Raw genomic sequence first — 12,764 nt, forward strand, 5'->3', positions numbered from 1 at the left:
TTGTGCTCAATTTAGGCAGTGTTTTTGCTATAAATCACAAAAGATCAACATTTAAAAAAAAAAAGATGAAGGTAAAACAGCAATAATGTCACAAAAATGCTGAGTATGAAAGTCATATTAAGTTGGCTCCATGATAGATTCACTGCACAAAGAGGGCATGTACTGCTGCTTCCTTTGCCTCCACATAGAACAGCACCCAATACTTCATAGGCTTGAGAATTCACCATACCTGAAAACAGGGGCGCTGTTGCACTGCACCCAAAACGTAACAGACAGGGAAACTTTCCAAAATGCAACATCAGAAATTTTAAACATGTTTCAAAAAAGAACCGGTACAGTGAGATGTGCGAGATCAGTCCCTTATACTTACATTAGCACAATACAAAAAAATAATACCTCAAGACATTCAAATCAACCGGAGCATGAGCACAGATGACATCGCTGCAGTTTGGCACCAATATTCAGTTCAGCGCATCAGAAGGAAACATGGCCTTCATCTGGAACACACCTCGAGCTGCTACTCCTGGGTAACAGTAATAATGTGGGTTCTTCTGAATGAGGAGTGAATCCACTTTTTCAATCTTTTTTTTTTTTTTTGTAGTGCGATCTTAGGACAAATCGTTAAATGTTTTCCCTTTTTGATCAAGCCCGTTAAATTCTTTGTTTCTAGTAACATTTGGTTAAATCCCTCTTGAACCTTTTCCTTTTTTTAATAAACCGCAGTATAACTGTGGTTTCGTCATCTGAAACGATCCGAGAGAATCTGTTTTATACAAGAGTTTGAATAACTTCATCCAATATCGACATAAACTCAGATTATTCTGCAGCATGACAGAAACTCTCGTGCATCCTGAGACTGTCATCCTCTGAAGCCCATCCAACTCGCTGTGACAAATGAAACTGTCTCCTCCGCATCAGCGGTGCCAGTAACCTCACTCAGGAAGAGGGGTGAAGGGGGGTATGGTGAAAGTGGAGAGGTGGAATACTGTGTGGGTGGATGAAGATCATTTCTCCAATCCCACAAGGTGTCACGTTTCCATCTTGAATATGGTTGCTAGGCAACAGCATCCTTCACAGTCTTTCTCTGAGTGGTAACTAGGTTACCCCAACCATGTTGTGTTTTAACAGTAAAACAGTGTCCCTCTTCTTGTTGATGGCTAACTTGTACCAGCCGGTTTGCCCAGGAGCTGTCGTCCCCCCTCGGCTGCCAGAGGACGAGACGTTAGACGAGTTCGTCCAACAGGGTCCCTATGTTGTGGTGCTGCTCAGGGGGGCCGGCTATGGGCTTATTGCACATGGGGCAGACACAGCGCACCTCCAACCATTTTACCAGACACCTGTGAGGAAGAAACAGACAAGAGACATGAAACGAAATATTTTTGCCACGTGATGCATTTCAGTGGTTTAAAACAAGAAAGAACACAAGTTATTCTGATTTGTGTTTAATAGTTTCACCATTAAAAACGATGTTGTTTTTTATTTTCTCATTTTTACATGTAGTTTTAATTTGCTCAAAGTTTATACTGATTACAAATTATCTGCTGATTTGAAACAGCTTCTGCTCTCAGTTTGATCCTGCAGGGGAAGGAGAGAAATCATTTGATGGCTATTGTATGTTTCTCTTTGTGTATTTGTTGTTGTTGTTTCTGAAAATAATGCGCTGCTGTTGCCATGTCGTTACAGAAATGTTTTATGGTCTAACATGATTTTCACTGGCATTGGTACAAATTGAGTGAATCTTATTATTTGGGTCCTTTATGCACAGTAAAAGAAAATAACTCAATTCAGAAAGTTACGTTTCTCTCCTTAATCTTATTTCCTCGACAAATATCTATCTCTGATTTCTTTCTGTTCATTAGACCTGCTGTAACACTGCTTCCCACCTCCAGGATATTCAGGGAGTTTCCATCCACCAGAATGAGCCACAAAACGCTTACGTTCTTTATTAGTAAAGTGCTTCATCTCTTTTTTATTACCGTGCAATATGAGGAACCTTTTAAAATGATTTACCTATTGTGCTTTAATACTAGTTCTATCTGCGCCCTGCATGCACGGTGGGATACGCATTGGCCATGCCTCCCTTATCCTGAATATTAATAATCTTCATTGACTGAATGTTAGTACAATCGAACAAGGAACTAAAGTAGAAAAGAATCTACCAATACTTCTGTGTCATTCCCTGAACAATGACATCCAGCTCAATCGTGGCCATCTTCAAGTAGAACGGAGAACATCTCTCTTCTACTCACTTTCTGTGGAAAGCATGTTGGCATGGCAACACTCCCAGCTCGTCTTTCACTTTGAAGTCCTCGAGACACACGGCGCATGTCTGCTGTGTGAGTGACAGGATGGAGCAAAAACACTGATTTAATGAATATACCATCCGTTAGATACAGCGGTTCTGCTTGATCAATCATAACACACACAGAAATCAGTGCTAATGTGCATTCTTACCCCATGGAGGCTCAACTTTTTGGGATCTCCTTTTAAAATCACCTGCAGGAGTGAGAAAAGAGAAATATGGTTGAGACAGATTTTTATTTAGGTTTTATTTTAAATATGTTAACTCTTAACCTTAGTTTTACCTCTCTGTACCCAAACCGCTCACTCTGGGCTTGGTGTCGTAGTTTGCTGTGGATGAGTAGAGAAATAAATGTATAAGTAACTTTGTTTAAAAGAAGAGGAACACTGTGCCAAACATTTCGATATTGCACAGTAAAAGCAAAGTAGAAATGAACAGTTTATAAAATTAGTGGTGAAATGTAAACGTGAAGCAAATTTAGTAATTTATAGATTTCTAAATAAAACATTATTCTAAATTTTCACACATCAAACATTGGCATCACTTCATCCAATAATAAGAGTAGAACACAGCATATCATGAAATCAAAATGACTATAATAATAATAACGATAAAACACAATGTGTAATTTCCCAACCCCCTCACAGTCCTTTTTTTTCTTGCATCTGCACAATGAAAATGTGATTTTTAAGAGGGTCAGCTCCAGCACTTCATGGCCCAGCAGTAATTTGCTGCATTTTACTACGGGGTCATTTCACTCTGCCAGGTACCTTTTAGAGCCTGACTGGTCAATTAAAATTAAAATTAAAACGGGCCGTGAAGCACTCAACAGAGTGAGGAGGCGTCCCTGTTGAGTCCGCTGCTTTGCAGGTACATACACACCTGCTCTAATGGTCGTCTACTGGGCAACAAGATGTGATGATTAGCACATGGCAATTTTTCTTCTTCAGGCTGCATAATTTTTGTTTGTTTCAATTTGACTGATCCTCTGTAGATGCATTTGCGATAAAGAGATTGTATGAACATTAATGGTGGATCGCTTCCCCTTCCAGGAAGTCTGAGAGCAACTCGTTGGCTCCCATGTAAGGAGTGCAAAGTTCAGCGATATGCCGTGGCGCTACTATACGCTATGAATATTCATTCAGAAAAGCAGTAGATTGAGGATTAAGTACTGGCATGTAAATAAAATATATGAGTAAATTCACTTCAATGCTCACACTAAGAAACAGTGTTAAACAGTTGAATAGCATGTCAGCTTAGGCTTATATTTAAACTTTTGTGGCTAAATTATAGGACAGAGCTGTATAATTGTAAGGTAGGATTTGATTATTGACTCTCCAAGCAGCTATAGCGGTCAAACATGCAGACAGACATGTTTCTCAGTAGAAAACGCACACACGCTGTTCACAAGTAATCGTGTAACTGCACGAAATGTTAACCACATACAAGCATGTTGGCTCTTTGAATCCTTGCAACGCCCCCGAATCCAACAATGGAGAGCAGATCCTTATCACTTGGCAGGCTGTGTCTGTTCAGAGAGTTATTTCTGGACTCCTGCTTTTAAACAAGTAAACATAAATTCAAGTGTCTATCACTTGCCGTGATATTCAAAGCACATCAGCTGAAATGAAAACGGAATATTTATTAGATCTGATTACCGTCCAAAAAAAAAAAACCTGAGTCACTACTTAAAGTAAGACGATGACCGCTATTCATTGTGTTTACTGTTTACTCTGACTGCAGTTACAATCTTCCATGTAGAACAATGCGAGGATACGGGTTGGGCGATGGTGGCACAGGTGGTTGAGGGGGTTGTCCTATGATTGAGAGGTTGGCGGTTCGATCCCCAGCTCAGGCACATGTGTACACTGTCGTTGTGTCCTTAGGCAAGACACTTCACCCACATTGCCTGGGCGCATGCTGCTGCATAACTGCTGGAAACCAAATTGCCCTCTGAGGGACAAATCAACAAAAAGTTTTTACCGGTAGTGTTAGATTCTGCATGTGATGAGGTTTCCCATGCCTGGTGAGTGAATTGGGTGAAAGGGGGCTGGGCCACCAGTGATTTCTGTGTTTTAGCTAAGCTATTGTGTCCAGTTTGCAGAATAGACAATCCTCATGCAGCTACATTGTGTGAAGCAACAATGAACCAATCAGGCTCAAATTATGTCACACAACATCTTGAACAACCTCGGCCGAGCCTCATGATTATTATTATTCATCTATTTTTAGATCCTATATCCTAGATAAATTTCACAAATGGAAATAAAAGACTTTTCAATATGTTCATCATGCTGCAGTCTGAATCAGCAAGACAACAATCAGTCAAGAGGGGAGGGGAGTTCCAGATGGATGCCCTCACCCTACACCCTCTCTGCGTGTTAAGGGACCCCTGCATACAGTACATGCATGTGGATTGTTTGGAGGGTCCCACTGTAAATAAAATTGTTGTGTGTCCTGTGTGCTTGCATGCTCAATGACGTCAATAAAGATGAATTATTTTCTTTCAAACCGTGTCAGAATCACGAGTGCTTTTTATTTGTTCTTTTCATATTTTCAGGTACTGCTGTGTACATCCCTGGACTATTCCAAAGTTTTGTATTTGTCCAGTAATATTCTCCCAGAACTTAATGCATTTCAAAAAAAAATTCTTGTTTGTTTTATACGATTAAAGGATGAGACGTAACAAAGATAACTTAAAACAGAGTCTAACTTAAAGTACGTACCGGTAAGTATTTGTTAAAATCAAACATCACAACCTCGATGACACACAGGAAGCCTGTCTGTGATAATAGGAAACCTACCGCCTACAATGAATCATCTCATGGCTCACCCAGTGCATAAATACATTCACAATCACACTCCTACCCAAGACTATGTTGATTGGGTCACAATGAAGTGACTAGTTATGATTCACAGGTGTAAAAAAAAACCAAAAACCAGGAAGGATTCAAGCTGTTCCAAGATGTCAATGACGGATTTACTGGCAAGTCGTGTCCAAACAAGGCATTAATGACCACAGAAAAGTGCCTGAGCTCATGATGTGTTATCGCTGTATGGCTCATGGTGCTCATCAAATTTCTGATGGTTCATTTTAATACTACTGGCCCAACTGTGATCTTCTAAAAAAAAAATTGCTGAGAATTTTAAGACATTGTAAAGTGATCAAGCTAATTCTGGTATTTAAGGGAGCTTCTTCTGTGCGTTTTCGTCTATCATCCCCCGGTTAGTAGCGATAGATGGTTGACTGAGGTTTAACTGAAAGCATGTGCAAGTCAGAGCCTTCCCTGAGCAATATGCATTAGCACAAAGGCAAGCCGCCCACAACGGCACTCAGCAGGGGGATTGTCTGTCCCCACATATGTTCATCACCTCTCTCTGGGAGTATCTGGATAGCCATTCAACTTACCAACAGGTAGCAATCAGTTCTACACCCCTTTTCTCATTTAAGTTAAGACAAACAACTGCATGTCCACAAATTTGACAAACTACCTTTGTCCTGAGGTGCTCTGGTATCAAGCTTAAAAAAAAACTCCAAATAGAAGGTATAGTCACAACAAAAGAAGGGTTGATGTTTGTTGTGAAAGCGCATGCAAAAGTCAGAGCCCTCCCCAAAGCGACACAAAAAACACAACCCATTTGCTGTCCTTAGAGAATGCTAACACAATGGTGCTCAGTAAGGGGCTTTCTGGTGTCCCCACGTCCACAGAGCGCAGACCTCCGCCAAGCAGCTTATTCCCCTTATAATTAGATTCACACCGTCCACATGGTGATCTGGATCGTCACCAAACGGTTCTAAACTCTTCTTGGTATCTTTATACACCAACCATGAAAAGTAAAAGTGAATCAGAGTTGAATCCATGAATGTTTTTTTTTAAAGTCTCAATACTATGTAAATGGTACTCAGCGTTTAAACTGTGTTTTCATGTGGACCGACATATTTTTCATAAACATGCTCGTGTGTTTTGGGTTTTTTTACCTGAGGGAGGAACAAAGTCAGCTTTTAAAATGAATGTGTGAATTTGTTTTGCGCTGATTAGGTTGTTAGGATCCTTGAATATATTCAACTTGTTTCTAGAATTGTACTTTATATGCCAAAGTATTAAAAAAGTAAGCTGCACAGTGTAATGGAGTGTAATGCTGTCTTGGTTTTACCCTGTGCACAGTCTTGTCAGATAACTGGACACCAGTCGGTCGTTCACACAGCCTTGACATTTCAGTTGTCTCCTTTTAGTTAGATACAGTCTGCACCTGTCAGCCCATTTTAGACAATGAACAAATGCTCCTCGTCTCCTCCTGTCCTTGTACCTCCCTGACATCTTAGTTTATTCACAGAAAAATCACCACAGACCTCGAGCATTAGACGATAAATAGAGATATACTTTATTATCCTGCAGGAACTACAACTGTCAGTGAGGTTCTTTTCGCACTTTCCAAATGGAAAAAGCCTTTTTTTTTTTAGGTTTTTGATACCAATGTTAAAATGTACGTTAATCTGCCAAAACACAGATGCTCAGTCATCCAAAAGGAAGCTCAGGTTAAAAAGGAATCCCTGCTGTCTGTGGCCATGTTCCCTTACAAGGTTATGTAATGTACATTGCAGACATTATGTGTGATATTTCTCCTTGGATAACACTCCTACTGTGTGTTATCCAAGCTGTGGTTTTTTTTCTTAGCAGAGGTTCTCTGCAGTGTTCCTCTCTGTTGTCCTCACATATTGTGACAGGCTGCTTCCTATGATCTCACATCCTGTCCTCCAGACACAAAAGTCCCCCCCCCCCTTGCCTTATAAGGGAGTCAACAGCGGGACGGGTCACCTTGTTCCTCTTTTTCTTAAATTCTTACATCATTCACATTGTTTCTATTTTGGACACACACAACTGTGGAGGATTTAACCCTTTATTGCCAAATGCATCATACTTGATACTTTCAGGATTTTGACCTTGTACGTCAGAAGTTTGATTTCTTTTTCCAAAAAAAAGCTGACAGATACAAGCCAACACTGCAATTTCCATTAAACAAATCCGGATTTTGCAACAGTTACATAAATTAGAGCACTTTTATAAAATGTAAAATGTTTTGGGGTTTTTTGACAAATTTGTCAGAAGGTTCCATTAAGACCTTATTTTCCAAAAATTAGAGTGTTCTGACAATTACTTCATGGTGTGGGCTTTAAAGGGTTCATGTTCATTCTCTAACCACTTAATCCGCTGTCGGGTCGCGGGCCAAGCTGGAGCCAATCCCAGCAGTCAATGGGCGAGAGGCGGGGGACACCCTGGACAAGCCGCCAGTTCATCGCAGGGCAACACAGAGACATACAACCAGCCACACACACACTCACACCTACGGACAATTTAGTGTCACCAATCAGCCTAGGCTGCATGTCTTTGGTGGTGGGAGGAAGCCGGAGAACCCGGAGAGAACCCACGCAGGCACGGGGAGAACATGCAAACTCCTCACAGAATGGCCACAAGCCGGAGACGAACCTGCGACCGTCTTGCTGTGAGGCAACAGTGCTTACCACTGCGCCACCGAGCCGGCTTTAAAGGGTTAAGAGACCAAAATGCTGGCCAGCATCATGACTGAAATATCTTAGCAACTATTTGATTTGACATTTGTGATCCTTAGAGGATGAATTGTGTGGTGTTCTCAAGAATCACAATGACGGTGAAGAAAAATTATTTTAGTAAAAAAACTGAAAAACAACTCACCTGATGAAGTAGCAGCAGAAGATGAGGCTCAGGATGAAGACAAAGATGCCTGTCCCAAAAATGACCATGTAGATGTTAAGAGGCAGGTCGTGGAAGGTGATGGGTGGCATGGTGCACGACTTATTGGAGTAAACCAGTCCCAGACCACAGAAGCACCCTAAGCAAAGAACGAGGGAAGATTTATTTGTATTTTATTTATCACCAGAATAGCACAGCTGACCCTGCAAGGCAGAAAAGGCAGAACAGTTCAGCACTTAAAACACAATGTTGCAACTCAAGTGAATGCAACTGTTATATGATACTTTATTTGTGGGCTGACCTTCAGCCTGCCTGCCTCAAATGAACGCAAAGACAGCCACACCACTTTCAGTTTAAGTACAATGTTGTACTTAAACTTGTAACGCACTCTAAACGCAGTATCCAAGCAACATGGTCATATCTCTCAGCACTATTTGTCTGAAAGTAGGTTTGTGTAATTTAAAAGCATTTAGGGTGGCAGCCCTCTTATATAATATATTCCTCTGAAGCAAATCATTTTGGGCAGAGACTCAGTCATTCAGGACATTTTTTTTTTTGACAGTCCAGATCTGACGGCAGAGGAAGCGGAGCAACAGATTCGATGACACACACAGATACAGAGAGCCCACTTGTGTTTTTGTGTCTGACTAATCAGAAGTCAGTATCTGCAATCTGCATATGACAGAATCGCTATCTGTCAGCATGTGAGAAGGGCCTTTGTGATTGTGTGGTCGCACCAACCCAGTGAGGGGATGGGATCTTACACAAGAGGCATCCCAATCTGGCGGCATGATACACATTAGAACAGGAACAGGAGGTTGTGAGCCACGGGGGGGGGGTTCACAGAGTTCTGATTTGAATCAATCACTACAGCAGCACGTTATCATGACTGGCCATGATCTCGGCAGTGAGATGGGAGGATGGCTGAAAGAATGTGTAACCGGATGAACGGATGAAAGACGGGATGAGCGTGCAAACAGGAATAAACAGATAGAATTTAAAAATGGAGAAACGGACAAACAGCCAGCTCCTTGTGGCAGCAGACAGTAAAAGCATTTTAGAAATGGATCAGTTGATTAGTGCATGGCTTAATGAGCTGATGGACGAATGGATAGATGGCTGGACAGATTAATTGAGGGATGAATGGACACCTTGTCTACTTTCATATCTCTGAGAATTGTTTTCTTGGGGCAATGTGGTTTTTTTCCTCCTACAGCCAAAGTTCCACATGACATTTCTATTTGACATTTCTGCCACCTCGCAGTGGGAACTGCAGTATCAGACGATCGATACCGCCCACCTCTCGGTTCCACTCTCTCTAAATGAGCGGCGACGCTCCGCTTATTGAAGTCTATCGATTGGCTCAGAGACCATCGTTGCTCGAGCCCTCGATGCTCAACAGGTCCTTGATGAAAGTCAGCGTGAGCGTGCAAATCAATCGGAAGCATATTGACAGATACGTCCAAGCACTTAGCTCAGATTCCGAGTCAAAACTACTATTTTCTTAAGATATTTGACCAGTAGAATGACAAGATAATACCCAAACAGCAAGTTGCACCGCTGAAACGGTCATGAAACAATCCAATCCTTATGTCCATCCATGATCTGGACTCACTTTCATTGTGGGGCAGCTGTGGGCTGGAGCCTATCCCAGCTGGGGCTGCAAGAAGATCAGGCTTCACGCTGGATGGGGCCATTCCATCGCAACACAAGCTACCATTCACACACAGTGGTAAGAGTGCGCCTCATTTCAAGGCCAAACCTCCTTCCCTCAGCTGTACCGGAATATAATTACTGCTGGTTGTGTAGTAAAAAATCCATTTATTGATCTATTTCTTATTCCTCTTTTTTTTTCTATGCTACAGACACACGATCCAAATGTAGGTCACAACTCTCAGTGTGGATGGATGCTCTGACCTCCTCCCTCCGCCTATGTGTGCACGGAGAGCAGACAGCAGAGAGCAACGAGACCACTGACCTAAATATCGGAACAATCAGGAGGCGGCCCGTTGCCACGGTGCCAGGACGAAGCAGAAGTAAGAGGATGGAGGCGAGATGACAGAAGTTCTCGTTTGGATCCAGAAGAGATCAGCTGCATCTTGTTTCATCTGTTTGACCTGATTCTCATGTTGCTGTCCAAAAGAATTTTAGCAAAGTCCCTCTGCTATTAGAAAGACTATAATAAAATACCTCGACGAGGCTGTTCCTGACAGCCTACGAGACGCCTGTTGGGCTTTGTCCTATATATGCCATGTTTGCACAAAAGCTGCGTCTGCTGCTGCTGCTCGTACTAAAATCCCCATCAAATATTCAACAGTTCATACGCAGGAAAAGTCCAACGCTCGCCTGTGAGATTGCAGTTCTTTTTCACATATAAAGTAGGCTGGACACTGCATGTGTCCTATATAAACACCGGTTCAGAACGATATGCTGAGACGGCTTCATTTATCCAGCTGAATGTCACTCCTTGGTGCCAGCGTGTGCGTGTGTGTGTGTGTGTGTGTGTCACCATGAATAGAATGGGAGTAGAGCAGCACAAAGGGAGTATTTGTTCTCGTCTGAGCACCAACAGGAGGCTTCTGTGGCTGCTGCACTTCAAGGGGCTATGTCAGAATAGAAAATCAGTACTCCATCGCCACGACCAGCTCGCTCTGATGCAAAGAGGCGCTGACACAGCACTTCACTGAAGCTCTGTTCAAATGAGACTGATGTGTCTCCAGATGCAAACGCCAGACGAGGATTTTTTTTGGAATTGATTGGATTTTTAAAAATTAATCGGTCGAGGTCGCGAAGAGCAAAAGTGAGAGGTAAATGTTAAAGAGTTCAAACTGGTGGATCTCAACTGCAGTTCATATCGAGGTTCTGTTGACGAAGCAGCACAGCGGCGCAGTGGTTAGCGCTGTCGCCTCACAGCGGGAAGGTCACAGGTTCAAATCTGACTTGCCGCTTTCCTGTCAGGGGTTTGCACATTCTCCCCGTGTCTGCGTAGGTTCTCTCCGGGTTCTCCGGGTTCCTCTGAAAACACGCAGCTTTGGTCCAGGTCGTTATTGAAAATCAGAACTAGTTCTCAATTAACTCACCTGGTTATTAAATTAAACTTAAATCACAAAGCAATTCTCTCTTCATACATTACCAGCTGATCGCTGTAAAATATCACTCTTTGAAGGATGATAGACAGAATATTAAAAGAGTGCTGTATTTAACTCAAGACGCAATTATAATTGGATTTTAGCATTTATAACCAAACTATTAAACAAACAATAGACAGTGATTGATTTAACTCAACATTGATGACTGAGAACCTGCAAAGTATATTTCTCCACTGTCTGCTGTGACTTACAGCCAAACCGTTCCATTAAGTTGACTCAAAAATCAGAAGATTTTTCTCAACTATTCAAATCACCACGTTTGAGAATGTAGAATCTTTGTTTGCTTGAAATACAAGTATTAAAACAAGTGGCAACTAAATTCCTACCAGTAAATAGCCTAACCTTTACTAATGGAGTTGCAGGCAAATGTAAAGACATTTTGTTATGCTGCCGTTTCCTCAGAAGACATGCTTCTGTTTCATTCATCACATTTAGTTTCTGGAGAATAACTCAAAAACTCTTAAACAGTTTTTTATAAGTGGAGCTGGTCACCAACACAACACACAGGATCAACACAACACACAGGACCAACACAACACACAGGACCAACACAACACACAGGACCAACACAACACACAGGATCAACACAACACACAGGACCAACACAACACACAGGACCAACACAACACACAGGACCAACACAACACACAGGACCAACACAACACAGGACCAACACAACACACAGGACCAACACAACACAGGACCAACACAACACACAGGACACAGGATCAACACAACACACAGGATCAACACAACACACAGGACACCAACACAACACACAGGACACAGGATCAACACAACACACAGGACACCAACACAACACACAGGACCAACACAACACACAGGACACCAACACAACACACAGGACCAACACAACACAGGACCAACACAACACACAGGACCAACACAACACACAGGACCAACACAACACACAACACACAGGATCAACACGACACACAGGACCAACACAACACACAGGACCAACACAACACACAGGACCAACACAACACACAGGACCAACACAACACACAGGATCAACACAACACACAGGACCAACACAACACACAACACACAACACACAGGACCAACACAACACACAGGACCAACACAACACACAACACACAACACACAGGACCAACACAACACACAGGATCAACACAACACACAGGACCAACACAACACACAGGACCAACACAACACACAGGACCAACACAACACACAGGACCAACACAACACACAACACACAACACACAGGACCAACACAACACACAGGATCAACACAACACACAGGACCAACACAACACACAGGACCAACACAACACACAACACACAACACACAACACACAACACACAGGACACAGAGGGCGGCTGCTCACCGTTGCACCACTGGAACGGGTGCATCAATGCACCAGGAGCGTCCTCGCCTCTCCGGTGCCCGCTCGGGGGGGCGCAGTGAAGCGCGCCGGCAGGGCTGCTGTCTGAGTTCCAGCAGCGAGAACGCACGGAGAGAAAGAAAGCAACAAAAGCCAGAATAAGGGTCGGAGCGCGTCAGCTGAGGCGGGTTTGATCACATCCTCCGCGTCC

At 42.7% G+C, this 12,764-nt stretch overlaps 1 protein-coding gene across 1 annotated transcript; it reads right to left on the bottom strand.

The window, feature by feature from the left end:
• Positions 1 to 891: 891 nt before the first annotated feature.
• On the bottom strand, positions 892 to 12,581 carry rnf122 (ring finger protein 122). Its single transcript, XM_068760861.1, has 6 exons — positions 12,557 to 12,581; positions 8,014 to 8,170; positions 2,586 to 2,631; positions 2,455 to 2,496; positions 2,250 to 2,332; positions 892 to 1,337 (listed from the first exon to the last, which is right to left on the bottom strand). Exons 1-6 carry the CDS (start codon positions 12,579 to 12,581, stop codon positions 1,223 to 1,225), a joined length of 468 nt encoding a protein of 155 aa, XP_068616962.1. The 3' UTR covers positions 892 to 1,222.
• Positions 12,582 to 12,764: the final 183 nt, after the last annotated feature.

The sequence above is a fragment of the Brachionichthys hirsutus genome, chromosome 4 (genome assembly GCF_040956055.1).
Source record: "Brachionichthys hirsutus isolate HB-005 chromosome 4, CSIRO-AGI_Bhir_v1, whole genome shotgun sequence".
Lineage (NCBI taxonomy): Eukaryota > Metazoa > Chordata > Actinopteri > Lophiiformes > Brachionichthyidae > Brachionichthys > Brachionichthys hirsutus.

What these genes read in the sequence shown, in the direction of transcription:
- rnf122 (XM_068760861.1), bottom strand. Translation starts at nt 12,581, where the DNA reads ATGCACCCGTTCCAGTGGTGCAACG. An exon ending in CCCGTTCCAGTGGTGCAACG is followed by an intron (nt 8,171 to 12,556) that starts GTGAGCAGCCGC and finishes TTCTTTGCTTAG; the next exon opens with GGTGCTTCTGTGGTCTGGGA. An exon ending in AGCGGTTTGGGTACAGAGAG is followed by an intron (nt 2,497 to 2,585) that starts GTAAAACTAAGG and finishes TCACTCCTGCAG; the next exon opens with GTGATTTTAAAAGGAGATCC.